This window comes from Benincasa hispida, chromosome 12 (assembly GCF_009727055.1).
Source record: "Benincasa hispida cultivar B227 chromosome 12, ASM972705v1, whole genome shotgun sequence".
Lineage (NCBI taxonomy): Eukaryota > Viridiplantae > Streptophyta > Magnoliopsida > Cucurbitales > Cucurbitaceae > Benincasa > Benincasa hispida.
This window is the reverse complement of record NC_052360.1, coordinates 333,845-347,749: the sequence shown is the minus strand read 5'-3', so window position 1 is coordinate 347,749 and position 13,905 is coordinate 333,845. Positions and strand designations below refer to the sequence as shown.

The window sequence follows — 13,905 nt, the reverse complement described above, 5'->3', positions numbered from 1 at the left end:
TGATTCTCCGATGTTCTTTCAATCTTTTAACGGTGTAAAATCATCAACTATATTGTTTTGACGTCATCAAATAATTTCTCCGTGATTCATTCTCTCATATTAAAGTTTGGTTTAGTAAGTATTTAGGCCCCGTTTGGTAACCATTTGATTTTTTATATTTTGTTTTTGAAAATTAAGTCTTTAGGCACTACTCCCACCTTCAAATTTCTTCCTTTGTTATTTACTTTTTACAAATAGTTTTAAAAACCAAGTCAAATTTTGAAAACTAAAAGAGTAGCTTTTAAAAACATATTTTTGTTTTTGGAATTTGACTAAGAATTTAACCATTGTACTTAGAAAATATGAAAATCATGGTAAGAAATGAGGAGGAAATAAACTTGTTTTTTAAAAAAGTCAAAAATCAAGAACGAAATGGTTACCAAAGCCTTAGGCCTCATTTGGTAAACAATTTTGTTTTTTGTTTTTGGTTTTTGAAAATTAAGCATATTGTCTCCCTATTTTTTACAATGATTTGCATCTTCCTTTATGTCCAATGGTGTATTTAAGATGAATTCTTAACTAAATTTCAAAAACAAAAACTACTTTTTGAAAACTATTTTTTTTAGTTTTCAAAATCTGGTTTAGTTTTTTAAACCATGGATCAAAAGTGATAAAAAGGGAAGAAATTTGAGGGTGGAAATAGGACCTATAGGCTTAATTTTCAAAAAAATAAAAATAAAAACAAAATAGTTACCAAACGGGGCCTTAATTTTTGGTTTTTAGTTTTTGAAAATTAAGCTTGTAGATACTACTTCCACCTTCAAATTTATTCATTAATTATCTACATTTTATCAAATAATTTAATCATGCCAAATTTTAAAAACAAAAAAAATAGCTTTTAAAAACTTTATTCGTTTTTTAAATTTGACTAAAAATACAACTATTGTACTTAAAAAAATGTAAATTATTGTAATAAATGGACTTAGTTTTAAAAAATCAAAAACAAAAAAGAAATAGTTACCAAGTGAGGTAAATCATTTGTTTAGGCTCAAGTAAAAAAACTCATTCCCTCAAGAAAAATATATTAGATCCAAATTAGGCTGAAAGAAACAACAAAGAATCATAGATAAACTTTCCCCAAGAATTGGTACATAATTGATACAAGTACTATAATAAAATTGAAATCCCCAACAAATGATACATGAATCAAGATGCTCTCTTCCAATCACCCAATAATTAAATTAACCACAAACTTCATGTACTTTTATGCACTATAATTATTTCAAAGCCCAGCAGTGAATGGCACTCCAGTTCCAGGCAGCCATGATCTCCCAGCAATGAAATTCCCAACAGTAAATTTTGATGCTTCTGTAGCACTTGTTATCACTCTATAACCCTTCCATTTCACTCTCTTAGCAGTAGAAGAACCTGGCCCAAAATTCTTAAACTCTCCATAATACAATGTATTCAATGCAAAATTACCACTCCATTCCAACCACCCTGCTGGATTCACCAAGTTATCCATGAAGTTCTGTAAGTAAACTGTGCGAGAGTACTCCTTCCATGGCCTCCCCAAGTAGGTTCTAACCGACCCTACGACCGGTTTTAGGTCGTCCGCCGCCATCACTCTCGAATTGTGGATTGAGATCCCTGTGTTTTGGTTTGGGTCGGTTCGGCCTTGGGCGGTGACGACGCATTGCTGCCCTGGGATTGGTTTTCTTGCGTAGATCATGCAGTTCTGGAGAACTACGGCGGCGTTGCCGAAGATGAAATCCACCGTGCCGTAAATGTAGCATTCTCTATAGAATTGTCTTTGTGAATGGGCGTAGAGAGTGTCTTGGTATCCTTCGAAACCGCACCGGAAGAAGACTGAGAGATCGGAGCCTGACCGAAGGGCTACCGCTTGGTGGTTTTCAGGTCCGGCGGTGTTGCGGAATGTGATGCCACGGGCAATGAAACGTTCACCGGTCACAGCTGAAGAGAGTCACAAAATATATCAAAATGTTATATTAGACATTTTTTTAACAAAGGATTTAATTTGCTAAAATGAGAAGAGGGATGTGAAATGGTAAACTCTTTTTTGTAACATTAACACTGTTCAAGAATTTTGAACTAAGACTCCTTTTGTTTCTAAGCTACTCACATGAGATTTTTTTTCTATGATAATTACCAAACTCATCTAATAAAGACTAGGGTAAATTTTGAATCAATATTAAGTAATTAGACATACAAATTTACGAACAAAAATCAAATAATGTAGAAAGTTGAGGCAAAATAAAATACAAATCCAATAAATTATATGTTAATATATATATATATATATATTGGTCTTATTGTACCTTTGAATTTCACATTTCAAGTCTTGTTTGGTAATCGTTTTATTTTTTATTTTTATTTTTTAAAATTAAACCTATTTTTTCTTCATTTATTAGGATGATTTATATCTTATCAAATACAGTGATTGAATTCTTAGCTAAATATAAAAAACAAAAACATTTTTTTAAAAAGTTTTTTTTGTTAGTTTTCAAATTTTGGCTTGGTTTTTTAAACTATTGCTAAAAAGTAGATAACTAACCAAGAAATTTGGGATAGGAATAATACTTATAATCTTAATTTTTTAAAAATAAAAATCCAAATCTAAATGGTTACCAAAGGGATCATTAGTATCTGCAATTTTAATGGTCTAATTTTAGTCCTTGATCATTAGTATCTGCAATTTTAATGGTCTAATTTTAGTCCTTACATTTTAAACAAATCTCAAATTTAATCTTTCAAAAGATGGTTTTTTAATTTTGGTTAAAGAATAACAATAATTTTCATGTTATAAAAATACTATAGGAATATATTTTCGAAATTGATAGATGATGCTAATAGGTTTTTTTTTTTTTTTTTTCAGCAAAAAAGAATCAACAAATAAACTAATCAGGAATATGTTAAGATTCATAAAAAAAAATACAAGGATTAAATTTATTGAATATCAAAAGTAGAAGGACCAAAATATAATGAAATCCAAAGTACAGATAGAGAAAATGCAAGTTTATTTTAGTTTTTGTAGTTCAAGATTTGTTCTATTTTACTCTCTATATTTTTAAATATCCAATTTTAATACTTTCGATAAATCTTAAATTTAGTCTCTTTAATTATTAATCTAAATTGATTAAATAATAATAATAATAATATGCAAGAAAATATCCATGAATATTGTTTCAGCATTTATTATGAAAATATTAATAGATAATACAAAATTCTTTAAAAAAATTATTTTAAATGATAAAACTGTTAGAAAATATTTAAAGCAAAATATCATAATCTATCTGCAATAGATCGGAATAGATTACTATCTGTGTCTATCATAATACAGAAGATATGAATAGCAATCTATAGCGGTCTATCAATAAAATTTTGTTATATTTATAAATATTTTAATTTATTTTCTTATATTGGGAGACTAAATCAAACTATTCACAAAAATTTTCGGTTAAAAAACAAAAAAAAAGAGAAAAACTCACCAACAGTAGCAGAGTTGAAAGTAGTAGAACCACCACCAACACTTCTACTTCCAGTAATAATTGTATACCTCAATCCATCTCCAACAAGCATCAAATTCTTCACCTTTATCACTACATTCTCTTTATAAACTCCCCTCTTTATATGTATCACAAATCTCCCACTCCCTTTCCTCTTCCCCGCCGCATCCACCGCCGCTTGCACCGTCCTATAATTCCCCGACCCGTCCTGTGCCACCACCAAATCCGCCTTAGGCTCCGCCGCCTGCAACAGCCGCCGGTCCCCACGCCGAACCCACTTCGGAAACCCTTCATTACTCTTATACCCCACATCACTCTCGGAGCAGTTATTCATTGCCAAACTATTACTAATAAGCTTTGTCACATTATTGTTCGCCAAAAACGGGAAAACCACATCGTAATCTTTTATCTTAAGGTCGATGAACCCGGCACGGCACGTTTCGAGGTCGGTCAAGGCAGAGCTGAGCCATGTTTGGATGTCGAAGTCAGAGCATTTTTCGTCGGAGAAGGTTTTGTTGAGGTGGAGGATTGTGGTTTGGTAAAGCTCCAAACAGTCAGCCCATGCAGCTCTTTCTTTTTCGTTACGGCATTTTTTGCCTAACTCTTTTGTGAGTGTTTCAGCTCTTATAGCTCTATCCATGGCGATTTTAAGAGCTGTTTTTTTGAATTCTGAAAGCTTTTTTGGGTCGAATTGGCCATTGAAGAAGTGTTTGCATACGTCGGGATATGGCATTCGGCTGCACCATAAATCTATGGCATTGTTGTTAGGTTTGGTGGAGAAACATAGGGAAATTGATGAGAGGATGAACAAAGAAATTAGAATGATGGAAAAATGAAGCTTTTGAGCCATCTTTTTTTGTTTCTAATTTTTTTGAGTGTTTTCGGTTGATGGGTTTTGGGCTATTTGTATTGGTGGGGAAATAATTATAAATTAAGAGGATGAATTTCAGACAGCTGGGATTTTTCTTTTCTTTTAAACTATGGGGAATATTTTGCGTTATTTGATTATAAAATAATTATGTTGAAAAATGATTAGTAAACTACCAACCAAAAGTCTCTTGTTTTGAATTAGTCATGGTTTGTGTTTTTTTTTCATTATTTTATTTCACTTCTCAATCATTTCTTTGAGCTAGCTGTCAAAATTAGAATGTGGGTTTTTCTTGGTTCTCTCTTTTGTGTTCTCATTTGTAAGCAATCTTAGATTTTTTGAAATCTAAGAATGAATTCTAGTAAGCAGTAGAGAAATGAGAGATCTCACAAATTTACCTTTATAAAATACACGACCTATTTCTCTTATTTGTTGATTGGATTTGAGAAAGAATCTCATATTTATCTAATATATGATATCAAAATATATAAAAGATATCTAAACATATATTCAGTCCAAATAAATATTTGACTCAAGAATGGTAAATCTAAAAAGACACCTAGAAAGAAAGAAAGACCTTACAATCCATATAGGATATAAGAAATTATTCTTCTTATCCTATTATCAATTGGTTTTGAAATGGAACATTCCTATGATTTATATGCATTAAATTCTACATAGTGTAGTGTTTATATTTTGTTGGTACTCCCAAAAATGCATCAAGTGAAACGGTTTTTATTTGGTATTATATTATGAATTATGAAATATCATCTTTCATTTAGCCGTTCATTTTAAGATATTTTACTTAATAGTACTTTCGCAACATTACATTGTTCCAACTCTATAAATTGTAATTGTTAACGAACGTTACCTAATGATTCGATAGAATTGGGGATGAATTTAAGTCTAAGAAAAGATAGATAATGATTATATTTCGTTGGATTGGATTGGAACAATGTTTTTTTTAAAAAAAAAATGAGGATATAAAACACCAACATGTAATAAATATTACATGAGTGGCATTATTTTAAATAAATGCAGCATTAATTGGTTTGACAAAACATTGTTATAATTCATTTTTAATTTGTTTGTAATATTAATTAATTAATAATTATTATTATTATTAATTTTTAAGTTCTAAACCTATCCACTGGTAGGGGAAGACGACCGAGAAGCATCTCTAGTAATTGGTTGACATTACTTTAGCACTAAACTCTCTCTATAGTTAAAAATACAAAAGAATTATTAAATGTCATCAAAATTTAATTTACTATTCCATCATGTAATCACGTCTTGATTATTAAATTAAGGTTTTTAATAGGCTTAAGAGACTGCATGGAATGTGCCAAGAGAAACATATATCACAATTTTTAAGATTCTCTTATGTCATATACTTTTTATACATAAAGACTTTGATGTGTATTTGTGTATATCCACACGTATTTATGGTGTACTTTGATTAATAATCTCATTTTATGATCTCAATGAGTCAATTATTAGTGTGATGGTGATGTAGTTTTTATTATTTTATGGAGATTTCAATATGTGCAGTGAAGAATTCGAATATCTGACCTCTTGATCAAACGTATATGTCTTAACTATTTGTTATTTGAGTTATGCTCAGATTGAATAGAACAAGACGACTTTATGATTTAAAGATGATATATAGTTGTTTACTCGTAGTTAAGATATATAGTTATTTACTCGTAGTTTTAATTCAAAATTGAAGTTAAAAGTAGGGTTCAATAAATAAAAAATACTTAAAAAGATCAAATTTATAATCTATGAACAAACAAAGAGTCTGTTAGTTGTAAGGGTGGACTTAAACTAATTATTCTATTAAAATATTAGAATAGAAAAAATATGTTTTTGGTTCTTAGGTTTTGGTCCTTAAATTTCTCGTTTGATTTCAATTTAGTCTCTATGTTTTAAAATGTTACAATTTTATTCTTGTTTCACTTTGGCCCTTAGGTTTTATGATTTACACTTTAACCATATTTTTTTTTTTTTACAAAATACTCACTTTCTCAATCAAGATTTTAAGTGTAAACCTTGAAACTTAGGCACTAAATTGAAACAAAAATCAAACTCAAAATTTAACCATGAAAATAGAGCCCACAAGATATAATGATAAATATTCATCTTAATTTCTATTACAATAAGAGATCTTATTTAAAAAGGTCTAGATTCTATACGTGGTTTTCATTTTTATCCTATTCAAAATCACGATCTTTTACGTATGATGAGAAAAAAATTAATGATCAATATGTGCAAAGGGCAAGAATTAAACTATTCATGGATAAAATCAAATTACCAATATTGATATTGTTAAAAATAAAAGATGAATTTATACTAGGATGAAGAATATCATTCACTTTGGTCCACACACTCGGTTATTCACATGCCACAACAATACAAAACAAAAAATTTAGTTAGAAATGTCACACCCCCCTTCTAGATTATCCTCTTAATCTAGAAGAGAATGTGACAGCAACAGTTACCAACCTTTTTGTGGCACTTATTGCCTAACATACCTACTTAACCTACTTAGAAAACCCTGGAATAATATAATTAACATTAAAGTGCTAGCAGAACTTAATGAAGGAAATCGAATTCGCGATTTCCATGAGCAGCGAAAGAAAGATAATTCCAAATCACAATCATGAATGAACAAAACATTTATAGTCGACTTCAAACAAGCGGTTATACAATTCATACAGAAATTACAGCACGAAAAACTACAAATGCTCAAAGGAAAAACTGTACGAACATTTGTAGATGCGTCTCCACACTTCGATGCGCAGGCCGCTCGAACAACAGCAACCTCGAATGCTCGATCTACACGACCGCAAAACCGCAAAGAACAAAGCACGAACACTTCGCACTCGTCCTCAACGATCTCCTCAGTCACGAACTCCTCAGCAACACGAACGGTCTCCATAGAACCTCGACGGTATCGATTGAGTATGACACCACCAACAAGGCTACCTTGATATTCTCGGTGTGAGAGTCCAGAGGGTGGGCTTTGTTCGGACTTGGTATGAGGCAAACGAAATAGGAAACACCGATCGCGCAAAACGGCTCCGAACCCAAAAGTCAATTCACGAGGTTTTTTGGCGGAGACCTATCGCATAGGTCGATGCCCAATCGTTTAAATAAAGCTAAGCGATCGTCTAGCAAAAACTATACGATCATTTAGCTCGGTTTGTTGCCTACAGACACTACATGATCGTTTACCTTAGACAAACGAGCGTTTAGCAAAACTATGCGATCGTTTAGTAAATACTACACGATCGTTTAGCTCGCCACTGAACGATCGTTTAGTAAATCTGTATTCACTTGACGACTCCGTGAGTTCCCATTTTTTTTTTCACCGAGAGAAAAATCAAAAACTTTTTTCAACCTTTTGTTAAAACTTATTTTCAAATAGGAAAACCACTTTCCTTTTAAACTCACGATTACTATGAATCCAATAACCACCCATTCACTTGGTTATTAAAGAAAAATAATTAATTATCCAATAATTAATATTATTATAAATATAAATGATAACCAACTTATCATACTATATTTATAACCTATAGTTTTAATATTTCATCTCATGAAACATATAAACCATAGTTCTTTTTCTATTCCATGGTACTTAATGTAAATCTCATTTACATCAATCCTCCACTAGATGTATCTTATACATCATACCAATTATATCATATATAATCAAAATACCTCTTGTCAATTTGAACATTTCAAATCAATACCAAGAATTGATCCTCAACTAAATCCATTGAGCTACCAAGGGAACCTCATGGACCTGTAGCCGAAGCTCCAATGGTACGTAAATAACTGACTAAACTCTTTAGTCACGGGATCCACCATCCGTTAACTACCAGACACTCCACTAAAGACCGACAACTGAAATTCCCTTACCACAGATATATTATGTGTCCATATTAACCAATCAGCAGTGCGAAAACCCTTCACAGATCGCTCGTAAGTATAGCTGGGCCAATAACCGTAATGTCCCTGTAGTCATCTGTCTCTTTAAGTACCATGATCTCTTTAATGAACATAAGTCATAGTTCTACTTTGACTGAGTCTTCTCTTCTAAGAGAAGCTGTGGCCACTATGTTCAAGCCCCTAAATTAGCCTATAAGGGAGCAATCTCTCTATTTATCCCTGCTTCGAGAAAGAAGTGAATTCCACCTTGTGGATTGAGTTCCCAGCTCCCAGATCAAACAAGTCCCCAAAAAGGTAGGCAGTTGAGTTGGTAATATGGCCACTCTCACCCATACTAATCAAAGGACCGCCTTCAAAGATAGGAGTTCCCAAAACACTCAGGATTGAGGTCGTGTCACCTATGGTCGTTTAGGTGAGATGCAAGTCTCTAGTATCAATGACGTTATATACAGAGTCTAGTCATCTCGTGGTCCAAGTCTTATACAAACTCTTTGTATAGGACACCTACTCTCGCACGTCTCTACATGAATGGTTAAGATCTACCATTGTAGTAGTTTACAACACTTGCAAACCTCTACAAAGCGGGCCGTATCCGTAGTGTCACTAGGATCAGGTATCCACCTTAATCCTTATACTACAGACCAATTTAGGTTATCACTTAAGGCATGATCCACTTGTATATCATATATATATGCTTAAGTTCACATAAGATAACCAAGGAGCTTTGTTTATTGGATATAAGTAAATGCTAGAATTAAATAACACTTATTTATTCATTAAACAATGTGTATCTTTACAAAACAACGAGACTCTGGGAGAATTAGGACACCAATCCCAACACTTAAAATATTTACAATAACCTCAGGGCTCCATACACAACAAACTTATAACATACAAACAAAAACAAGATTAAGTGGGTCCACCACTCTACACTAGTCCCTAATATAAAGACACGTGTGTACAACTATTTACAGAGTAGACACCTAAACTTCCTCTTTCGACTGAGTCTTTAAGTGGTAAAGTCATAGTGCAGTTATCCTCTAGGAGATGACCACTATCTAGGAGAAGGAAAACATATAAACGAGTGAGCTACTAGTCCAGTGAGTGACTAATAAATCATTAACATCATGCTTTTAAACTAAAGACTGCCAAGCAAACTCATAACTAAACTTATAAACATAGCGTAGCTAAAACATAGCTTAAAACATAGCTTAACATAATCCTTAGTTGAGAGAGAACCCTTTTGCTCAATCCCTCAACGTTAAACCTTAGTTGGTGTGGAGTATTCTCAACACAACCAACGTCGATTTTACCTACGTGCATGTGGTTATCACTAAGTACCATCATACCTTATGTACTATTGCCTAGATACCTTCTCATTGTTCTTCAGTATCAAGTTCTAATTGTTTGGATTGGTGTCCTAAATCTCTTTGTAATCTCGTAGTTTGTAAACTTTGTATAAACATATTGTTATTAATAAAATAAGTGTTATTTTATAAGCATATACTCAATCCAATAAACTAAGATCCGAAGTTATTTCATGTAATTTAAACAAGTATGTAGAGACAAACAAGTGGATCTTGTTTAAATAATAACCTAAACGGTTTGTAGTAGATGGATAAGGTTGGGTACCTTATCTTGTTGACACTACGGATACGGCCCGCTTTGTAGCTGTTACAAGTGTTGTAAAATACTACAAATGATTTGATCTTGATCATTCATGTAGAGACATGTGAGTGGGGGTATCCTTGTTAGAATCAGAAAACACGCAATGGAAGTTAAACGGATCATTAAGCATTCTAATTCATTAATTTTGGCTTTAAATTAAGCATGCTTATAAACTATAAGAGGGTTTCATAACATATCTTTGTAGAACCACTTGAATCTCGATTCCAGCTATAAATCTTCTTCAAATCAACTTGTGAACCACCTCAAGGTCTTTCCTACTATTCTCTTGGTACCTTATATTGAATTGTGGGACTCAAAATTGAAGGAGTTCTAAATTAGAGAACCAGTGAGTGGAAGCGGATCGTTCCAAACTTCATTGAGAAAGAACACATACATTTATAGTCTAATAGAAACGATTATGCATAAAGACTAAATTACAACATGCATCTTCAAAATAAACACACAGGGATCGAGTATAATATCTTTGAAGAACTCTTTCTTCACTTATTTCCCTTGATCAAACTCAAACGCATCCAAACAACAAGAACACAACAAGCAATTCAACAAATAACACGAACTGGAATATCCTCAATCCTCGACCCTCGAATAGAACTTGATACCACCATGAGCTTACCTTGGTATTCTCGGTGTGAAAATCCAGGAGTTGTGGGCTCTATATGACTTTGGATAGAGGAAAGAAGGAGGTAAACAATCGAGTATGCGACAAAAGAAGAAGAAGTCTATCGTATAGACTTGGTACTCGATCATATAGTAAGAAGAAGCCTATCGTATAGACTTGCTACTCGATCGTGTAGCAACGAGTAACTACCGTATAGAATACTCGACGCCTATTGTTTACTCTCTCTACAAGTAATCTAATTACTTGATGCTTGTAGCGTATGGAATGAAAAAATGAAAACTATTTTCATCTTTATCCATCAGTCAGCCATAAATCGTAAATAACCTCCCACTCAAGTTGGTTATCACATAATTAATATATTATGAATAAATATAATAACTAACTTATCATATTATATCTATAACCTATATTTTTAATATTTCATCATATGAAACACATAAACCATAGTTTTTTTTCTCTTTTATGGCATTTAATATAAATCTTATTTATATTAATTCCTCCAATCAAATAATGTATCAAATACATCATATCAATTATATCATATATAATTGAATCAATTTAATTATATAATATATAATCAAATTTCCTCTCGTTAATTTGAACACTTCAGACTAACCCATAGTCTGATTCTCAACTTAAACTCATTGAGCTACCAAGAAGATCTTATGGATACAGCTTGAAGCTCTAACGGTACATGAATAACTGATTAAACTTTTTAATCACGATATCCACCATCTATATTTCTGTGTCAATTGGATATAACTAATTAACAGTGCGATAACCCTTCACAAATTGCTCGTAAGTACAGCTGGGCCAATTTATCGTTTTGCCCCTGTAGTTACATCTAACTCCTTAAGTACCACTGATTCCTCTAATAAAGAATAAGTTATAGTCCCACTATGACTAAGTCTTCTCTTCCCAAGAGAGGGTGTGGCCACTATGTTTAAGACCCGAAATCAGCCCTTAAGGAACAATTTATCTACTTACCTCTATTTTGAGGAATGAGTGAATTTCGTCTTGTGTAGCTAAGTTTCCAGCTCCTCAATCAGATGAATCCTCAAAATGGTAGGCTTGTTGAGTTGGCAATCTAGCCACTCTCACCCATACAAATCAAAGGATCGCCCCCATAGGCATGAGTTCGCAACTCACTCAGGATTAAGGTCATGTCACCTATGGTCATCCTAGTGAAATGTAAGTCTCAATTATAAACGACGTTATATAAAGAGACTAATCATTTCGTGGTCCGGTCTTATACAGACTCTTTGTATAGGATACCTCCACTCACATGTCTCCACATGAATGATCAGGATCAGACCATTTGTATGCTCTTTACAACACTTGTAACATCTACAAGCATGCAGTATCCGTGGTGTCACCAGGATAAGGTATCTCTCCTTTATCTATATACTACAGACCATTTAGGTTATCACTTAAGGCACGATCCACTTGTATGTCTTCACATACATGCTTAAGTTACATAAATAACCTCGGATCTTAGTTTATTGGATTGAGTAAATGCTTATAAAATAACACTTATTTATGAATAACAAGATGTTTACAGAGTTTAACAACTACGAGACTACCAGGAGAGTTTAAGAACACCATTCCCAACAAAAATGAGCTTTGAATAAAGGGAATTTTGTAGAAGAAAATTACTGCATCACCATGGCGAAGACCTTCTTCAACCTTAAGTTTTTTCAGCAAAAACTCATTAAATGCATGCTTGATTCTCAGCTCAATCTCTCCATTTATTGCAAGATTATCATGCAAAGAGGATTGCTACATGAAATGCACCTCATGCTTTGAAGATTGAATCAAGAAAAGTGGTGGAGAATGTGTGAGCTACTTCGTTTTGAAAGGGAGATATCCCACTTTTGGATTTTTCATTTTCAATCATTTTTTCAATTTTTTTTGCTAATTTTATTTCTAAAATCAAATTTTGTTTTCAAAATTGAAATATTTATTATTTACAAAATTAATTCATTAATTAATTTTCTTATAAAATTAATAATAATTAATTAATTAAATAATTTAATTAATTCTAATTAATTCAATATCAATATTAATTAATTTCAACAACTAATTCCACCACCATGAATCCCTATTCATGAATTTAATATTTAAATCATATTTAAATATTAAATTGATTCTCCAATTTCGTTTAATTCCAAAATTAAACGCATAATTATATCACATATAATTACTAATTCCCTTAATTCTAATTTGAACATTTCAAATTAACTTATCACGCTACTCTAAGACTAATCCATTTATGAGCTAGTAATAAGGAGACCTTGTGGACCTACAGATCATGGGCTCCAACAATCTGAGATAAAGTGGCTAAACTCTTTACATCAAATTAACCCCTATTCGTTAACTACTAGGTCACTCCACTAAAGCCCAGAGTTACACTCCTCTCACTGTAGATATATTATGTCCACTCGATATAACCATGATTAGTAAGTTAACCCTTCACAGATTGTTCGTAATAACGGTTGGGTCTAATGACTATTTTACCCCCAATATTACCTCTTGCTCCTTAAGTCGCACTAATCCTCTAATGAACAATTGGTTTGTGATCCGATCAACAAACCGAGTCCTTCTCGGGCTAATGAGAGGGTGGGGTCCCTTGTTCAAGACTCAGAGTCAGCACTTAAGGGAACAACCTCTCTACTATCCCTGAAAGGGGTAGGAGTAAATTCCATCTTGCACTCTATGTACCTAGCTATCTACCCGGTCTTACCCCTGAAATGGAGGTTTATTGAACCGGCGCTGTTAAGCCAACCCCCACCTATGCAAATCTAAGGATAATCCCAAATAAACAGGAGTTCATAGTTAGCTCAGGATTAAGGTCAAGTTACCTAGGTCATCGCTTTGAAATAGTCAGTATTAAACAGTACACAACTTTATAAAGTAAGAGTGACTAATTTCGTGGTCCGATTTTGTATAAACCCATTACATAGGACGCCTCCACTCCTTATGTCATAACATGTACGAATCAAGATCACTTCGTCTATAACACTTTACAACTCCTTGTAACAACTATAGAGTGGGCTGCATCTAATAGTGTTACCAGAATAAGATATCTAACCTTATTCATATACTATAGATTCTTTTGACTATTTACTCGAACTTGATCCACTTTTATGTCTCCACATAAAGTTCAAGTACTCATGTAATAGTCATGGATCTTTTAGTTTATTGGATTTATTTCTAAAATGAAATAAGAAATTTCATATATTCAATAACAACTTATTGAATTTTCA

General features: G+C 32.7%; 1 protein-coding gene across 1 annotated transcript; it reads right to left on the bottom strand.

Moving 5' to 3' along the window:
* Positions 1 to 1,261: 1,261 nt before the first annotated feature.
* On the bottom strand, positions 1,262 to 4,356 carry LOC120068244 (pectinesterase 2-like). Its single transcript, XM_039019956.1, has 2 exons — positions 3,489 to 4,356; positions 1,262 to 1,953 (listed from the first exon to the last, which is right to left on the bottom strand). Exons 1-2 carry the CDS (start codon positions 4,354 to 4,356, stop codon positions 1,262 to 1,264), a joined length of 1,560 nt encoding a protein of 519 aa, XP_038875884.1.
* Between the last annotated feature and the right edge of the window lie 9,549 nt (positions 4,357 to 13,905).

Excerpts from the sequence above, each read along its gene's own strand:
- LOC120068244 (XM_039019956.1), bottom strand. The coding sequence starts at position 4,356 with ATGGCTCAAAAGCTTCATTTTTCCATCATTCTAATTTCTTTGTTCATC. Across the intron at positions 1,954-3,488 it reads TTTCAACTCTGCTACTGTTG|CTGTGACCGGTGAACGTTTC; the intron begins GTGAGTTTTTCT and ends GACTCTCTTCAG.